We start from the raw sequence: 17,976 nt of genomic DNA, 5'->3' as shown, positions 1-17,976 counted from the left end.
ACTATGATTTCTGATTTCTGGTTGCAGTTCCAAGAGCTGTGGATGCAGATTGACTTGGACATGCTGCTGGGCCCTGAGTGGGATCTTTACCTCATGACCATACTTGCTCTGCTGTTGGGTACTGTGATCGCTTACAGGCAAAGACAGCAACAGCCTGAGCTACGGGCACCAGGCCCCCAGCAGCCAGAACCTCAACGTGAGCAACAATAGCACAGAGATGCAGTCAGTACAGGTGTCTTCCCCTCACATCCAGCATCCCCCCCCACCCCCCCAGAACCTGTTTTGTTGATGCCGCAAGAAAAAAGTTGGACTCTTGACTTGTATGACGTGCACATTTTCTTAATAAAACCAGGCCTATTTTCAGGCTTACTGAGTTTTTAAGCTATTTTGATCAGCATCAGAAGAATAGTTTTATATGAAGTTTTTTTTAAAAAAAAACTTCTGGTCTTTTGAACTTTAAAGCAAAAACACTGTTGATTTACTTGGCATTTTCCAGCAGTTACGTATTAAATTTGTCTGTTTTGAGCATAAAGCTGATTTGTTTTTCATTAGAGGACATACATAACTTAACAAATCCTACATGAGGGTTAGTCTTCTCGAGGTGTCACTACATAGTATGATATTGCACAGTCACATAAATAAAGCATTGCAGTTAATTGCCAATAGAACTTCGCCTGTACTTCAGCTCTTCTGTGAAGAACTTGTACCTTGCATCCTTTTAGCTGATTTTGTCAACCAACTGACCCTGTTTTGAAGACCATTGCTCTCAACAGCCACATGTCCTTGTGGAGCTTTACTGGATACATTTGTAGGAAGGTGTGATTTTTTTGGTTTCAGAAAGATGCTGAGAAGAATCGATAAATGCATTATCTATTTGGGGATTAGTTTACCAAATCTAGAAGCAATTATTAATTAAAAGGGATATTTTAAAATCTGACTTAATTCCAAAGATGTTTCAGTTCGTCATTAGAAGATAAAATCTTGAAGTTCATTTTAGTTCCCCTCCGTTAGTACGTCCATGGGTTTGGCTTTTATTTTGCAAAGCAAGGATCAAAGGTTCTGAAACTAGCGTGAAAATATTGGATTTGCAATCTGATGACTTCTGTTACATTTGATGATTTTTTTTATGTTGGAAAGATTAAATGTGTGGAACCAAACCTGAAACAGCTTGTAGTCAGCTTGACCTTTAGCCTGGGACAAGGTAAATCACCTCAGTACAAAAAATAGTGTGGATGCCAGAAATCTGAAACAACATAAATGCTGGAAGTACTTGGGCAGCATCTTGAACCAAAACAATAACTCTTCCCCTCTCTCGGTCTGAAACCATGTTTCCAGCATTTATCTTTGTTTCGATTTTATTAATAGCTGGAAGTAGAAATGCAAGCGAATGTGCGGTGGAGTGGGCTTTCGTGAAGGCTGTTTTAACCTGGTGGGCTAGTGCTGATGTTTAATGATGGATTTGAATAATTGAAAATAGCCAAGCAGAAGATCCGAATTGCAGTTTGACTCATGGTGCCTATTTTGATGGTGTGATGCTTTCAAGACACAGATGTTGTTGGGGGAGGGCTCAATCTCTCCTAGTTTAAGCAGCCTGATTGAACATGGTTGTCTGTCTTGTCAAAAGCCAGACTAATGATAGCCCAAGTAAAGACCAATTCCCCTCCCTTTTCCATCCCCACCCTCCATATCTTTTCTTTTGGGAGAGCGATAGCTTATAATGGCTGCACTTTGTTTTTTAATCATTTGAGCTAAGTTTTGAAAATACAAGTTCCCCTTTAAAACTGGCAGTGGGATTCTTAGTTGTATTGTAAATGTACTATACTGTAAATGCAATAAGGAAAGCTGTGTAAAATTGTTTAAAAATGTTAATAAGGTGTACAGACTTTTTTAATGTATGGTAACCTTTTGTGAATTGAAAATTCTAGCCCCTTAGCCAGCGAACTGTATATTTATGCTTACATTTTAATAAAGCATCCAGCTGCTGTAGACTCTATTTTCATTTTAATAATGCTCTGAATGTACTCTAGCCTCGAATGTTGATAGCATTCTCATTCTGTTGGAAGACAACAGGGTGTATGCAGACTACAATCAAAGGTAATATTATACAAGAGTCCACCATTTTATTCTTTAGGATCAAAAAGATTGCAGTGTTGAATGGGGTGTGGCCTATAGGCCATTACATTCTACATTTTCCCCACTTGTGTACTATCTGTCAGAACATTGGTAAACTGCATCAGGCTTGTTTTAGTCTTTGGTCAATGAGCTCAAAAGTTGTGTCCAAATAAATTTTAGAAAATGAGGAACGAGCGGTGTCTTTCAATGTTAGCTCACAAAATATTTATGAACTTTTATTGCATGTCTACAGATCTTCACTCAGAAATTTATTAACTTTAAACCTTGGAACAGAAGTCGCAATAATGTCTTTGTGTCATTCTATGTGGCGTTTGCACATTCTCTTGTGTCTGTGTCGGTTTCCTCCCACAGTCCAAAGATGTGCAGGTTAGTTTGATTGGCCATGCTAAAATTGCTCCTTTAGTGTTCTAAGATGTGTAGGTTAGAGGGATTAACTGATAAATATGTACGCATATGGAGTTAGGGAATGAGTGGGATTGTGGTCGGTGCAGACTCGATGGGCCAAATGGCCTCTTTCTGCACTGTAGGGTTTCTATGAATAAAGACTTGTAATTTCCACACTTGCGGTTGCTTTGAAACTTGTACTTTCTTTTGGGAGCTGGGATAGAATTTTTTTGAGTCGTCAGGTTTTCAAGTGGAATAAATCAATGTATTTCCAGTTCCCTTCCTGCACCTCGTGTGGACTGAGACAGTTTTGTCTATTTCCAGAACTAGTTCTTGTTGGAACAGTCTGTCGTCAGAGGCTTAACTTGAGGGGTGCCACTCTGCATTAAGTGTGGCTGACCAGGAATCTCTCCCACTCTTACTGTCAGCCATTGGCATGTTAGAATTTTTTGCAGATTTGATAATCAAACCTGTTTGACAGCATTATGAACCCCTGTCCTTGGCCGTCAGGTCATGAGGTGGGGACTCTAGAGACACTACCCAATGGACCACAAAACCTCTTAATGTGCAAACAACTTCAATTCAGTGGCTTTTAAATCTTCTTCTCATTTTAATGAGCTACCTTGTTTAAGTTCATGAATGACCATCTCCCATCTGAACTTAGAAAATGTGGTTATAATCAGATGTAATGAAGGGTTATGTAACTAGATTGGGTAAATAGTTTTGTCTTTGGAATTTTAAGGGAGAAGAACTTAAATGTCAATTGATTTTGATTTACTGCAATTGTATAGGGGATTTCCACTTCTGGCAGGAGGCAACAAAGATAGTTAAAGCTAAGCTGTGGACATTTGTCCCAACAATGCTGTAATAAATATACCAGTTTAGCATTTAAGATGGTCGTACAAATCTACTTCATGTTTGGTCAATATACAAGAATTAGTGTAATTTGGATGAAAGTATTTCTGTTGCATTTGTTTTTGTGGATTCAGATCTTGAATCAGGATATCTTTTAGGCTTTTTATATCATGCTAATTTATAAAGAGGATGTACTTGGGACAAAATCTGCATGAGGTTTTATTTTTAGTGTGCGTTCAGGGCAGCCCTCCTGGATGGTGCAGGTACAATCGTCATGTCTGAGACAGAATTGGATTCCTGTGGTCATCGGCACAATAAATTATGCAGGAGGCACACTATTTGTTCTTTCACCACCACCTATCCCACCAGTACCAGATGACAAACACCTTCCAGATGAAACAACAATTTACCTAGCTGAAAGTAGTATATTCATGATTGCGATGTGATTGCTCCTACATTTGAGGAGACCAAAGGTAGACTGGATGATGGCTGAACAATTCAATTCTGTTCATTTGCCATTTTAATTCACTGCTGCCTGACAGTCGCAGGGACTTGAGTTCCATTCTGGACTGTTCTTCCCAGACCTGTGCAGGTTTCCTCCCACAGTCCAAAGATGTGTAGGTTAGGTGGATTAGCTGTGGAAAATGCATGGGGTTACAAGAAGTAAGTGGGTGGGCTTGGGTAAGTTGCCCTTTCCAAGAGTGCAGACTCTTGGGTGACATTTATAATTCATTGAATCTTCATGCATGTAATGTATGATTACTTCAGTCAGCTTACCACTGTTACACTTTGACCTCCCCATTTATTTTCTTTTGTCACTTTCATGTCTCAGCTGTGCCTCAAATTGATACCTGAGTCAGAAGGCTGTGGATTCTGAATACAAGCACACTGAAGGTTCAAACACACAAATGGAAGTTCTCCCTCCAGTACAGTGCTGAGGGTGTGCTGTTTTATTGGAGGCACTTTCTTTGAGCTGAGGTGTTAGTCTGAGGTCCTGTCCCCTCAGATGGACATTTAAAAAAACTCAATGCTACTTTGAAGAATTGTCCTTGGTGTTCTGTGAGGTAGTTATCCCTCACTCAACATCACAAAGACAAATGATCTGGTTGTTATCACCATTTATTGAAGTTTGCCTTGGGCAATTCAGCTGCTACATTTCCTACGTTCCAACAATTATTGCATTTCAAGATGTGCTTCATTGGCTGTATGGAGTTTTGGAATGTCCTGAGGTGCGATGTAAATCTAAGTGTTTTAGTTTGTCAACATTATATCTCTTCCAACTTCTTCCATTGGGGGAAAAAGATACAAAAATCACATACCAACCGACTCGAGAACAGCTTCTTCCCTGCTGCCTTTGGACTTTTGAATGGACCAATGTGATCTTTAAGCTAATCTTTCTCTTCACCCTATCTATAACTGTAACACTGCATTTTGTACTCATTTCCTTCTCCCCTGTCTACTCTTTGCATGATATGCTTTGGCACGCAAGCAACAATACTTCTCACTGTATCCCAATGCATATGACAATTGTAAATCAAATATTGTCTGAAGATGTGTGGATTAGGTTGATTGGCCATGTTAAAATTTTCCCTTAGTGTCCTGAGTTGTGTAATTTAGAGGGATTAGTGGATAAATATGTAGGGGTAAGGGAGTAGGGCCTGGGTGGGATTGTGGTTGGTGCAGACTTGATGAACAAAGTGGCCTCTTTCTGCACTGTAGGGTTTCTATGATTGTATTTTGGTGGCATCCTCTGCCCTGCAAATTATCTTATGGGAATACAGCAAACTGATTTTCTTTGCATTGAAATTTTTCTAATTCTAATATTTAACATAATGCTATTGAAATTTCCAGAGTTCCATCTAAATTAAGATAGGTGTGTTCCATTTTGAAGCTATTTCAATTGCTTGTCGAGATTTTCACTAATTTCATTGCAATGTTAATGTAAGACCATTTGTGACACTAATAAACAAACTTTAAACTTAAACTTTAAAACCATTAGCACATTTCAAAGATGTTAGCTCCCTCTAGTGTTGAGCAATGTAAAAACCAAGCAATTGGGAATAGAACATTCCAGCTGTAGCCTTGTCTGTTCCTATGCTCTTAAATTCCCTTCCTCAACCTCTGCTTCTTCAGCACTCTCCAAAACATCTGCTAAATCCAACCTCATTGAATAAGTTATTTGGTCCTTTGTCTTAATAGATTTTACTCACATCACCATCAGCACCCCAGCAAGTGAGCTAGGAAATTTTGTAAACAGAGTTTGCACTCAATGATTGTCTGTGACTGCAGAACACAGATTCTCCAAGTTTGTGCCTGCTACCCTCAGAACTCATAGGGCAGAAGAGGCCCTTTGGCCTATCAAATCTGCCCCAACACCTGTGAAATACCTGACCTCTGACCTCAAACAAACTGGTTGGACTCTAATCTGGTGTTGAGACTTCTCACCAATCTCATTTACCAGCTCTTGGTCCATCACCTTGATGCTTACATGTTGTAGCCTTCCCTGGTACCAAGGCTGTTCTATGGCTCCTGAATGAGTAAATAGATGGCTCCTGGGTGATGGTCAATCTCTCAAATGTGACCCCATTCCATCCCCTGAGGAGAAATACAACAGGAGGCATGCCTGTTACAAGAGCAGTAATGGGGAGGATCATTGTGCTGCTCGAGATGAGCTTCAGATACCTGGAGTTGGTGGGGAACGTTGCAGCTTCCTCCAGTATGTATCTCCTCATAGTGCAGTGTGCAGCACACAGTGACTATCTGGCTCTGGCAAGGGGAGAGTCACTGGAGGCTGAGGAAAGCGAAGCAGCTCCACAGGCCAGGGCAGGTGCCTCCAGTGGTGGCTCAGAGGAAGTGTGAGGGCCTGTAGTCAGTGGATAGGAGCCTTCATTTGAGGCAGGAACAACAGAGATGCTTAGATTCAATGAGCCTTCGTCAAGCAATAGCACTGTCTGCTTTGCTGATAACAAATAAGTACCCAACTCAGCATGCCAAAGCCACACAACGCTGCATCTAGCATTTACTAAAACCCTCCAAAAGACTCAGCCCATTTAATTTAAATAAATGTTCGTGCTGCTGCGCATGAACACAGAGTCCATCCCATCCAACGACTCTGCTTTCCACTGCCTCAGACAAGCAGCCAGCTTAATTAAGGACTCCACACACTCTTCCACCTTCAAATGTTGGGAAAAAGATTCACAAGTCTGAGGTCGCTTACTAACCGACTCAAGAGCAGCTTCTTTCCTGCTACCGCATTAGCTTCTTTCCTACCTCGCATTAAGTTGATCTTTCTCTCCATCCGAGCTATGACTGTAACACTCCATTCTGCACCCTCTCCTTTCCTTATCTATGAATGGTATGCTCTTTCTGTATAGTGTGCAATGAACAATACTTTTCACTGTGTGCTTATACGTGTGACAATAATAAATCAAATCAAATCCATTCCTAACACTAATCAGAATAATTAACACCAATAATGTTACCTTTGACATGCCCCCATTGTGTTTAAGTTGCCTTCAACTTACATCTGTGAGTGATGAACCATGGTGATTCACCCCCCCCACCTCTCCACCGCCCCACCCCCCAGACCCATCCCCTCACACACACATTTAGGATTTAGGGTGGCACGGTAGCACAATGGTTAGCACTGCTGCCTCACTGTGCTCGTGACCCCGGTCTAATTTTGGCCTTGAGTGTCAATATGCGTGGAGTTTGCACGTTGCCCCCATTTCTGCATGGGTTTCCTCCGGGTGCTCCGGTTTCCCCCCACAGTCCAAAGATGAGCAAGTTAGCTGGATTGACCGTGCTAAATCAACGATTAGAATCAGGCGTGGTAAACACTGGGTTACAGGGGTAGGGCCTGGGTGGGATTGTGGTCAGTGCAGGCTCAATGGGCTGAATGGCCTCCTTCTGCACTGTTGGGATTCTATGATCTCATGGATGACTCCAGAGGTTTGTGATCTGCCTCAGAAGCAGCATGGTCCTGGTCTCAAGTTATGCTCCCATTGTCTCTGCCTCTGCCAGCTCATCACAAAAGTGTGATGTGCCTTCGCCACTGACCCATGGGGCTGAGAGCTAATGCCTACCCACGTGTGATTACACGCTGGTGCCTAGCTCAGAGTGAGTCAGGGTGATGCTGATGCAGATGTGATGTCTTCTTCATCACACAGAAGGATGCGGAGCAGTCTCAGGGTCGCTGGCAGCTCTTGTGGATGGCACATCTGGGTGAGAAAGGCAAAAGATCAGTACTTTCAATCATCATAGTCACTATGGGTGCCTGAAGCTGAGACATGCAGCCGCTAACTGTGGAATATTATATTTTGCATTTTAGTTTTGCTGTCCTTTGATTTTAAGCCTAGTGTGACGATGTGAAAGTCATTTTGTATTTTCATACTCAATAGACATTGAGGTTAACCCAGCTATGATCGTGCTTTGATTAATTAATCAATAATAATCACGAGTGACCTGTTTTTCTAGACCCTGTTTCCTTTTCAGGAAAGGTTGAAAAGCTGGTGTTGAGTCTAAATTGTTCTTGTTTTCCATTTTTTCAAGCTAGAATACTAAAATATGTTGGCAAGAGTTCTCTGACCTCGCCCATGGCTGGGATTCTCCAGTCCCACTACTATGAGTGGAGATTTGGCTGAGCGTCAAATTCTCCATTCTCGTGGCTATGGCGGCAAGGCAGGGCGACTGAGATCGGAGAATCCCGACCTTTGTCCTTTGTTTGGTGTTGTCAGACGTGCTATTTATCTGCATTCTGTGACTCCTGGACTACAGACCAAGTTGCTGAGTACTCTTATTTCGTGTGGTCTTCTGACTCAGCGGAAGATGAAGTTTGATGAATGGACGTAATACCTGATTGATGGCAGATGAGGAGACACCATCGTGGCACAGAGGTTAGCACTACTAACTCAGAGCACCAGAGACCTGGGTTCAATTCTGGCCTCAGGTCATTGTCTGGATAGAGTTTGCACTCTCTCCCCATATCTGTGTGGGTTTCCTCAGGGTGCTCCAGTTTCCTCTCACATTCCAAAGATGTGCAGGTTACGTTGATTGGCTATGCTAAGTTGACTTAGTATCAGGGGGATTAGCAGAGTGAATGTGTGAGATTAATGGAGTAGAGCCTGGGTGGGATTGTGGTCAGTGTAGACTAGATGGCCTGAATGGCCTCCTTCTCAATTCTATTATCCTATGATCTTGAGCTGTTTAAACAACTTGGATTTTGCAAAGTCTGCAAAGGACAAAGGACAGATAATTTGTTTTGGGAAAGATTTCAGCAGGCCTCCAGAGGCTGAATGCAGCCAGAATTTTGTCTTCAAAAGTACATTGTTTCAGTGATCCATTGCCACAGCCGTTATGGAATTTTCACCACAGACGACGGGATGCAGGGGCAGGAATGGAGTGACTGACTGTAGCACCCACCTGTTGAGGTTCCTCAGTGACTTGGTAATGTATGTTCCAAGGAGATGGTATTCAGAGAGCTGTCAGGGAACAGATCAAATTGGGGTTGTCGTATCATAGACTCGATGGACCAAATGACCTCTTTCTGCACTGTAGGGTTTCTATGAATCCCTATAGTACAGAAGAATGACGTTCAGCCCATTGAGTCTGCATGGACCACAATCCACCCAAGCCCGACCCCTACCCTTGTCCTTAAAGAAACCATAAGCCCATAAGAGATAGGAGCAGAATTAGGCCATTTGGCCCATTGAGTCTGCTCTGCCATTCAATCATGGCTGATATGTTTCTCAATCCCATTCCCCGGCCTTCTGCCCGTAACCTTTGACCTCCTTACCAATCATCTATTTGTCTTCTTTTCTTCATTTATAGACAAAGTGCTTTTTCCTTTCAACAAAACTTCCTTTTTACTTATTTCTGTTTTTTCCTGTCTGCACTCACCCTTGCTAACCGCAGAAGACCATTGGACCTTTTGCGGCACTAAAGCCAGATGCGGCGCACCATGTCATGGGGGTCACTGACTTGGACGGTGGCTTCTCTCTCCAGGCCTTCTTGTCCAGGTGGGGTGGCCTTCTCTTGCTGTCACTGGGCAATAAGATATGCTGCCTGGCACTGTCCTCCTCGAACAGCAGTACCAGGCACTTGTCTGAGAAACAGTGGGGGTGGAGGGCCCACCTGCCTTCCATGGCCACCAGGTGCTGAAGCCATGACAACACACCACCATGATGGCTTCAAAATAGCTCCCTCAGCCTCCTCACAACTGCTGTTAGCCTTCCATTTCTGAGCTCCCTGCTGGGTCCCCATTGGACCCGGTGTTTAATAAACTGAACAGTAATTATGTTTCTCACCAGCTGGGCTCACTATATAATTGCATTCACAGCGTGCTTTCAACTGGTGGCGGACTTTACATCCACTTCTTGCCGCACCGATTTCCAGCCTATGCTCTTACCCCAGTTGCTTGGCCTATATGTGATTTGTTTGATGCTATTGACACTGCAATTGGGCTGAGGACATGTTACATTAATATTATTATCTACATGGGCGTCAAAGATTATGGAGAAGGGATGCGGGGAGGGAAGTGGGGTTAAGGCCACAGCTTGATATAGTTCCTGTTCTGCCCAAGACTGCAAGAAACTGCAAAGATTTGTGAATGTAACCAATCCATCAGCAAACCAGTCTCCCATCCATTGACTCTGTCTATACTTCCCATTGCCTCGGAAAAACAGCCAGCATAATTAAGAACTCCACACACCCCGGACACTCTCTCTTCCACCTTCTTCCATTTGGAAAAAGAAACACGATTTTGAGGTCACGTACCAACCGACTCAAGAACAGCTTCTTCCCTGCTGCCATCAGACATTTGAATGGACCTAGCTCGCACTAAGTTGATCTTTCGCTACACTCTAGCTATGACTGGAATACTACATTCTGCACTCTCTCCTTTCCTTCTCTATGAATGGTATGCTTTGTCTGTATAGCGCGCAAGAAACAAAACTTTTCACTGTATACTAATATATGTGAGTAATAAATCAAATCAAATCAAATCAATCAGATCAGCCATTATCTTATTGAATGGAAGAACAGTCATGAGGGGCCAGATGACCTACACTTGCTCCTATTGCTTGTGCTCTTATGTACAATAATGATAAAGTGATGGACATGCACTACTTGGTGCAGGGTGTCATAGTGTGCTGAATATTCCCCTAAAAATCCTTCAGAGTTCTCCAAAATCGAGTTAAATTTTACCTAAAATATGCCATACGAGTTCATTCATCCTTTTCGCTATCAGGCACATGTCACTCAGGTTACTTGAATGAAACTTTAGCATAAAAAGCTAATTAAAGACTGTTCTTTGATTCCTTAACAAAGCCAATCAGGTGTTACAGGATTTGAGGCGACAGCCTGTAAGCATAGACACAGGCGATCATTTGAGTTTCTTTTGGACGTACGGCAGGAGAAGGGAAATTATATTTAAACTGGGCATCGTCCTGACATACTTATTGATTTGTGGGTTGGGTCTACTCAGGAAATGTAAGATCCACCTCCTGAAAGGCTGAGTGAACACTCTAACCTGATGTTCAAGAAAGCTGATGCCAGCACCCAAAAATAAGGAAGTCAGGCATAAAGTTTATTTATTAATGTCTCAAGTAGGCTTACATTGACACTGCAAAGCAGTTACTGTGAAAATCTCCTTGTCACCACACTCTAGCACCTGTTCAGCTACACCAAGGGAGAACTTAGCATGGCCAATGCTTTTAACCAGCATGTCTTTTGGACTGTGGGAGGAAATCAGAGCACCTGGAGAAAACCCATGCAGACACAGGAAGAACATACAGACTTTGTGTAGGCAGTAACCCAAGCCAGGAACAGGCAGTGACCCAAGCTGGGTATCAAACCTGGGTCCCTAGTGCTGTGAGGGAGGCAACAGTGCTAAAGAATGTGCCACCATGCCACATACATTCTCTACCTTGACAACTATGAAATCCTTGGGTCCCTCATGTATTTTTGGTAATGGTGGTGTTGAAGGGAACACAGAAGAGGGTTTTAAGAAGCATTTTGGAGTGGAGAAATTGAGTTATGTGTAATTCTACCCTTCAGGTTCTTAATTTCAGAATTAAAAGCTGATTTCAATTTGGGGCTTTATTTTCATACTTGTTGACTGCAGAGGAAACTTGGTACTCCAAGAGTTAAGCAATGTGCATTTATTCAAATAACTATTGCATCTCTACTTAACAGTCAGCAGATTGTTATCTTTATTCCCTTTTAAAAAATGCTAGAGCTGTGCACGGTCCCCCTCTGATCCTGATGTTAATCTAGTTTGTGATCAATTGCATTCTCCTTTACCACCAGGCTTGTGCTGAGGACTTGCATGAAAGAGGAGTGAGCAATCAGTCCTATCGTTTCTCTCTTCCATAAGCTCTAGACAATTGCTGACTGCTGCTGCCTGCCTTTCACTATGGAAAAGAGGGCACTGCTCCTGTCCATCTGTACATTGCTTAGATCGTATGTACAAGGTATTCATCATCTGCCACTTCCTTCAGCATCTTGGATCGCGCTGAGCGTGTACACCTTATCAAGTTACCAAATGTCAATTTTTATTACAGGTTCCCAGTGGTGGAACAATTATGAGAGTGGGATCAAAGATTATATTTCACAGCTTGGACCCGTGGTAAGTGTATTTTGCCTGTCCAGCATCCAGACATTAAAGGTTTTTGCTTTAGCTTAAAAATAGCTGATGCTGCGTTTAATTTTTATGTTGAATTATTCCATTGAGGACTTTCTGTACGTTGTGTTGTGAGTTGTATAATGCTCCGCATTGTGTTTTCAATTGTGAAGCCCTCATTATTGACAATGTCTGCTCTGTCTTTCACACTGCCTGTTGGGGACTGGTAACAGCACAGAAATCGATCTAACATTCAGTGGAGTGTTACGCTGTTAGGCACAAACTATCAAATCTGAGCAACATTGCGATGTCAGTGCAAATGTGTTCAGAGCTGGTTAATGCTGTCGCAACAGCTGAGAAAGATTCAATTTGGAAACTTTCACAACATCATTAGTTTCAACAGATAACTTAATTATATTTGCTGAGTTGTGAATCAGATTTTCATTTCAATAACTTGTCCATTTTGACCAATGCTTTTCGTAACAGTTGGGATCCTGTAAAGGGATTGCATTTGTTTGCAAAAACGTGTTTAGTTTGGTAATTACATTAAGAGCCACAAGCCCAGCTGTTCCTTTTGAATTGATCAGAAACATTATTAATATAAAGATTGGAACGGACTGTCAGCTCATGTCTTTGACCTTGGTAGAATTGTCAAACCCATTTCCATTATTGTAGATATTAAAATTAATCTTTAACCCTCTCCAAAGATTACATCTTTTTGTGAATACAGTAAATTAACAAAATAGCCCAGCAGTACATAGCGAAATATTTTGATGAAGCAGTTATAAAATTCTAACAGAACAGATGCAGGAAGGATGTTCCCGATGGTGGGGGAGTCCCGAACCAGGGGTCACAGTCTGAGGATATGGGGTAGACCATTTAGGTCTCAGACGACAAGAAATGTCTTCATCCGGAGAGTGGTGAATCTGTGGAATTCACTACCACAGAAAGCATTTGAGGCCTACACACTTTATGTTTTCAAAAGAGAGTTGGTTATAGCTCCTGGGGCTAAAGGGTTCAAAGGATATGGGGTGAAAAGTGCGAACAGGTTACTGAGTTGGATGATCAGCCATGAGCAGGCTCTATGGGCTGAATGGCCTACTCCTATCTTTCTATGTTTCTGATGAATGGGTGAAATAACTTCAGAGAGTCCAGTGTCCCTTCATCAAAACTGATTTATTTACCAATGGTTTGCAATGCTCAGGCAGGTATTTCCCAGTACAGAGTATTCACCCCAAGTACCAGCGACCCAGACACTCCGCGTTATATGTCTCTGTAGAGCTCCTTGAATGGGCAGCCTTAATGGGCCTCAATTAAGGAGTTCATATTCCAACAGGTCAAACTCATGGACCTCTTTGAAGTTATTGCAATGGGGAGTTTGTGCATAAAGGAATGACATATTGGGTATAAATAAGCTGATTATTACAAAATTAATAACAATGCCTTCTTTCACCCGAGTTTTAAAATAATCAGTACTTTAGATGTCCAATGTAGCCTTAAGGGATAAAGAATCAATATCCTATGATGCATGTACATTGGCTTAGCTGACGTCGACCATAAGAGCTACATTGGTGATTGAACTTAGTTGTGTACCTGAAAGAAGACTCACCATTTCAACTCAAAGCCAACCAACTTTATTTACACTTTCTCAAGAGGAGGGCAGGATAATAAAATGGTCAGCTCTTGCAATATAAAACATTTCCTCTCCACCTAAAAAAAACTCAACTTATGCCATTAAAATAGGTGTTACTTGAACATTTTACAAGGTGACTTAACCAACATCAACAATACCTGAAATTTTATAGGTTGGGTTACATTTTCTTTTCCTGTTATTATAACTCAAATTTATAACTTACATATAAACAAAAATGTCTCCTTAATGTACTTAACAAAAATATGATAATTTGACAAGAAACAGAGGGCGGAATTTTCCATTTTGAGACAAGGTGTGGTGGCAGGTGGCCCAGGCTGTGCCAGTCCCGCTGACCAGAATGGTGGTGTCCTGTGCCAGATTCTGTCTTGGAAGCTTATTAATATACACAAGTGCATTTCCCTCCAACTCACCTGGAGGCCAGCCACAGATTCATCCACCTGCTGCCATCAGCTGATGGGTTCGAAGGTCCCAGTTCTATAGGTGATAGCCTAGTGGAATTATTGCTAGATTATTAATCCAGACACTCAGCCAATGCTCTGGGGATCTGGGTTCGAATCCCGCCACGGCAGATGGTGGAATTTGAATTCAATCAAAAATATCTGGAATTAAGAATCTACTGATGACCATTGTTGATTGCTGGAAAAACCCACTTAGATCACTAATGTCCTTTAGAGAAGGAAATCTGCCATCCTTATTTGGTCTGGCAATCATGTGACTCCAGAGCCACAGCAACGTGGTTGACCCTGAACTGCCCTTGGGCAACCAGGGATGGGCAATAAATGCTGGCCAGCCAGCGACACCCATGTCCCGTGAATGAAAAAAAAAATCAACACCAGTCCTGCACACCCATATCACTCTCTCCAGTGCCCCCTCAGTGCCCAGACTGGGAAAGATGTCAGCAACCCAGAGGGAAAGAGGCAGTAGCTTCAAGAAGAGGCCTGATCCGCAATTCAAGCACCCCCCCCCCATGCCTTACAGGTGATATTAAGGTGGGATCTGTAGGCGGTGAGTCATCAGGCATGAATGCAGCCGGGCAAAGTGTAGGGTTTGTATTGGTCTACCAGAGGGCGAAGTCACAGACAAATTCTATAGAGGAGTCAGATAAGCGTTTTGACACGATCCCAGACAGAAATGCTTATTGCATTGGCTGGCCTGCCAATGGCTAATTGTATCACTTGAGGTTAAGTACATAGAGGTGGAAGACATTGACTGGGTAGTTACTTGAGCACATATAAAGAGACACTAACTTATTGAAGTGTGTAATCAGAGAAATTTCACTCTGTGAATGAGTCTATTCCAAGTAAGGACTAGTTTTAGATTCTTCCATCAGCAGGTTGCTACCTGGAGCATAACACCAGGGAGCTTGTTGTCAATATCACACAGGATGGAGGGGTGTGGCACCAGCATGGCACAGGATGTGAAGCGCTTGGAATTCATCCTTTCCAGTTGGGGCCAACGTTAAGCAAACAATTGTGATGAGCCGTGGCTTAGCGACTGATGCTTGGTCTCTCGGCTTCCACTGCAGCACTGGCTGAAGTTACCTTATGTCTCCATGCTTCAGTTGAAACTCAGACTGATGTGGCGATGTCCATGCTTGTTGCTATGCAAAAACTGTTTGGTGCCATTCAGGGTCGGCCTCCATTGCTGCAGATACAAGCTTACAGGGTCTCACATCAATCCAAACACCCATGCTTGGGAGAGCGACAGTAGCCCCGTGATGCACGAGCCTACTGTTCTCTCTCAGGATGACAGCATTCATGCTCCTAACACTGCCAATCTGCTATCGCCTCTAGCCATCAGCTAGTCAGCCTAGACTACTGCCACTCATGCTGAGATCGTGCAGTCTGAAATGGCCTACAAGGCCATTTGTAGTCTCGCCATTGAAAGTTGGCAGCCTTCCAACAACCGTGCTGGGTCCCTGAGGCAACACTGTGTAGCAGCATTAGGCCAGAGAAAGGCAGCCACAGATATGCACCTAGAATGCACAAGGGTGAATAGTTGAGTATTGTATAGATTACTCAAAGTGATATTGGATAGTGTTGGCATGGAATGCTTGCATTGTGGTGTCTTTTGTTTTAGGATTATGGCTAAGATGTTGCTCCATTGCACAGACCACTGATAAAGTACAGGTTGATCAGAAAAATGTAGAGCAACAGGGATCTGGGGATATAATCCGGGAGAATGAGAGTCCGATGTGCTGCTCCCAGGCAATCTATTTGAAGAGGAGGTGTGGCAGCTGCATTCTCTTTTCCTCCTATTCCTCTTCCTCCTTCTAAGGTTGTCATCATAGCCCTGTTGACAAGGTTAGAACATAGAACCTAGAACAGTACAGCATAGGAACAGGCCCTTCGGCCCCCAATGTTATGCCAAACCTGATGCCAAATTAAACTAATCCCTTCGTAGAATCATAAAATCCCTACAGTGCAGAAGGAGGCCATTCAGCCCATCAAGCTTGCACTGACCTCAAACCTACCCCGTAGCCCTCATCCCATAAGCTCAAATATTTACCTTGCTAATCCCGGGACACTAAGTTGCAATGTAGCATTGCCAATCCACCTAACCCGCACGTCTTTGGACTGTAGGAGGAAACCAGAGCATGGAAAGGAAACCCACGCAGACACTGGGAGATTGTGCAAACTCCACATAGACAGTGACCCAAGCTGGGAATCGAACCCAGGTCCTTGGTGCTGTGTGGCAGCAGTGCCAACCACTGTGCTGCCAGCTTCTGCCTGCCCTTGACACATATCTCTCTGTCCCTTACATATTCATGTGCTTATCTAAAATCCCTTAAACACCACTAACCAGCTGTGGAGGACACAGCAGATGATCCTGAATTGAGAGACTCTGGTGAGTTCCGGACGGTTCTCATCGAATGGTCTATGCAATGGAACAATAGCTCCTGTAAGCCTACTGTCTACTCCTATTGCAGCATTGCGCTCCATCATTGTCGGAGTTCTGGCCACGTGTCCAATAGATTGTCCTTGTAAGCAACAACCCTCTGATTCAAGGTGTTGGCTCAACAATGGCTGGCATTGTGGACTGGCACAGAATGAAAGCATCTCAACTGCTGCTAGAACAGCAGGCATTCACTACCTTAATATTTGAGTTGTAGTCTGACTACACTAAATGTGCATTGAGTGGGTGGAATCTCAGGCGCCTATCTATATCAATGGGGACAAAGTAGTAAGGGTTGAGAGCTTCAAGTTTCTAGGTGTCCAGATCACCAACAATCTGCCCTGGTCCCCCCCATGTCAACACTGTAGTTAAGAAAGCCCACCAATGCCACTACTTTCTCAGAAGACTGAGGAAATCTGGTATGTCAGCTGTGACTCTCACTAACTTTTACAGGTGCACCATAGAAAACATTCCTTCTGCTTGTATCACAGCTAGGTATAGCTCCTGCTCTGTCCAAGACCACAAGAAACTACAAAGGGTTGTGAATTTAGCCCAGTCCACCATGCAAACCAGCCTCCCATCCTTTGACTCTGTCTAAACTTCCCACTGCCTCGACAAAGCAGCCAACCTAATTAAGGACCCCACACTCTCCAGTTATACTCTCTTCCACCTTCTTCTGTCAGGAAAAAAACATACCTAAGTTTGGGGACACATGCCAACCGACTCAAGAACAGCTTCTTCCCTGCTGTCATCAGACTTTTGAATGGACCTACCTCACACTAAGTTGATCTTTCTCTACACCCTAGCTATGACTGTAACATTACCTTCTGCACTCTCTCCATTCATTCTCTATGAATGGTATGCTTTGTCTGTATAGACAGCAAGAAACAATAGTTTTCACTGTATACCAATACATGTGACAATAATAAATCAAACCAAATCAAAAAGGTTGTCATTGTCCTCTCTCCAAGCAGAGCAAAACAGTAGGAGTGGGTATGTGGCTTTGCCAAGGTAGCAGACTTCCCCATGTTGCAGGGTTTATAGATTAGCCTGTTGGACTGAGGCAATCACTCCTCCAGCTAGCACAAGCACATTACTGTAAAGATACTTAACCTGAATATCACAATAAGCAGTGGAATGGACACACTAAAAATGTGCTGCCCACGGTGCAAAATAGCTCAAGATTCAAACACTTGCTTTGATAACCAACTTCCTCCTCACATTTTTTTCCAAAAAGATGATTTCTCTTACCTTCATTTACCAGCATATTAATTTTACAGGCCTTTCAAAGGGAATCCGTATTTACAGATATTGGGATATTTTTACCCAGAGTAGTTTGTTCAACAATGGGAGGTCGGGTAGCCACAATGGAAAGACTTATGTGACAATCAAATACCATCATCCTTAGTCAACAGTGGTATTGTCGTATGCAGAT

At 42.9% G+C, this 17,976-nt stretch overlaps 2 protein-coding genes across 2 annotated transcripts in view; both read left to right on the top strand.

Moving 5' to 3' along the window:
* sel1l (SEL1L adaptor subunit of SYVN1 ubiquitin ligase) overlaps positions 1–1,993 on the top strand; it is a 36,024-nt gene extending 34,031 nt beyond the window's left edge. Inside the window, exon 21 of the mRNA XM_080202337.1 lies at positions 28–1,993. Within this exon, the coding sequence (XP_080058463.1) occupies positions 28–210 (183 nt within the window). The 3' untranslated portion in view covers positions 211–1,993. The remainder of the gene's footprint in view (positions 1–27) is intronic.
* Positions 1,994–11,699: 9,706 nt separating this feature from the next.
* The window catches only part of LOC145352216 (phospholipase B1, membrane-associated), a 52,892-nt gene continuing 46,615 nt past the window's right edge, over positions 11,700–17,976 (top strand). The window contains exons 1-2 of the mRNA XM_080201954.1: positions 11,700–11,843; positions 11,934–11,998. Coding sequence (XP_080058080.1) covers positions 11,786–11,843; positions 11,934–11,998 — 123 coding nt within the window. The 5' untranslated portion in view covers positions 11,700–11,785. The remainder of the gene's footprint in view (positions 11,844–11,933; positions 11,999–17,976) is intronic.

Source organism: Carcharhinus amblyrhynchos, chromosome 14 (genome assembly GCF_965287045.1).
Source record: "Carcharhinus amblyrhynchos chromosome 14, sCarAmb.v2.hapA, whole genome shotgun sequence".
NCBI lineage: Eukaryota > Metazoa > Chordata > Chondrichthyes > Carcharhiniformes > Carcharhinidae > Carcharhinus > Carcharhinus amblyrhynchos.
The sequence above is the reverse complement of the archived record's forward strand: the minus strand, read 5'-3'. Positions and strand labels throughout refer to the sequence as shown.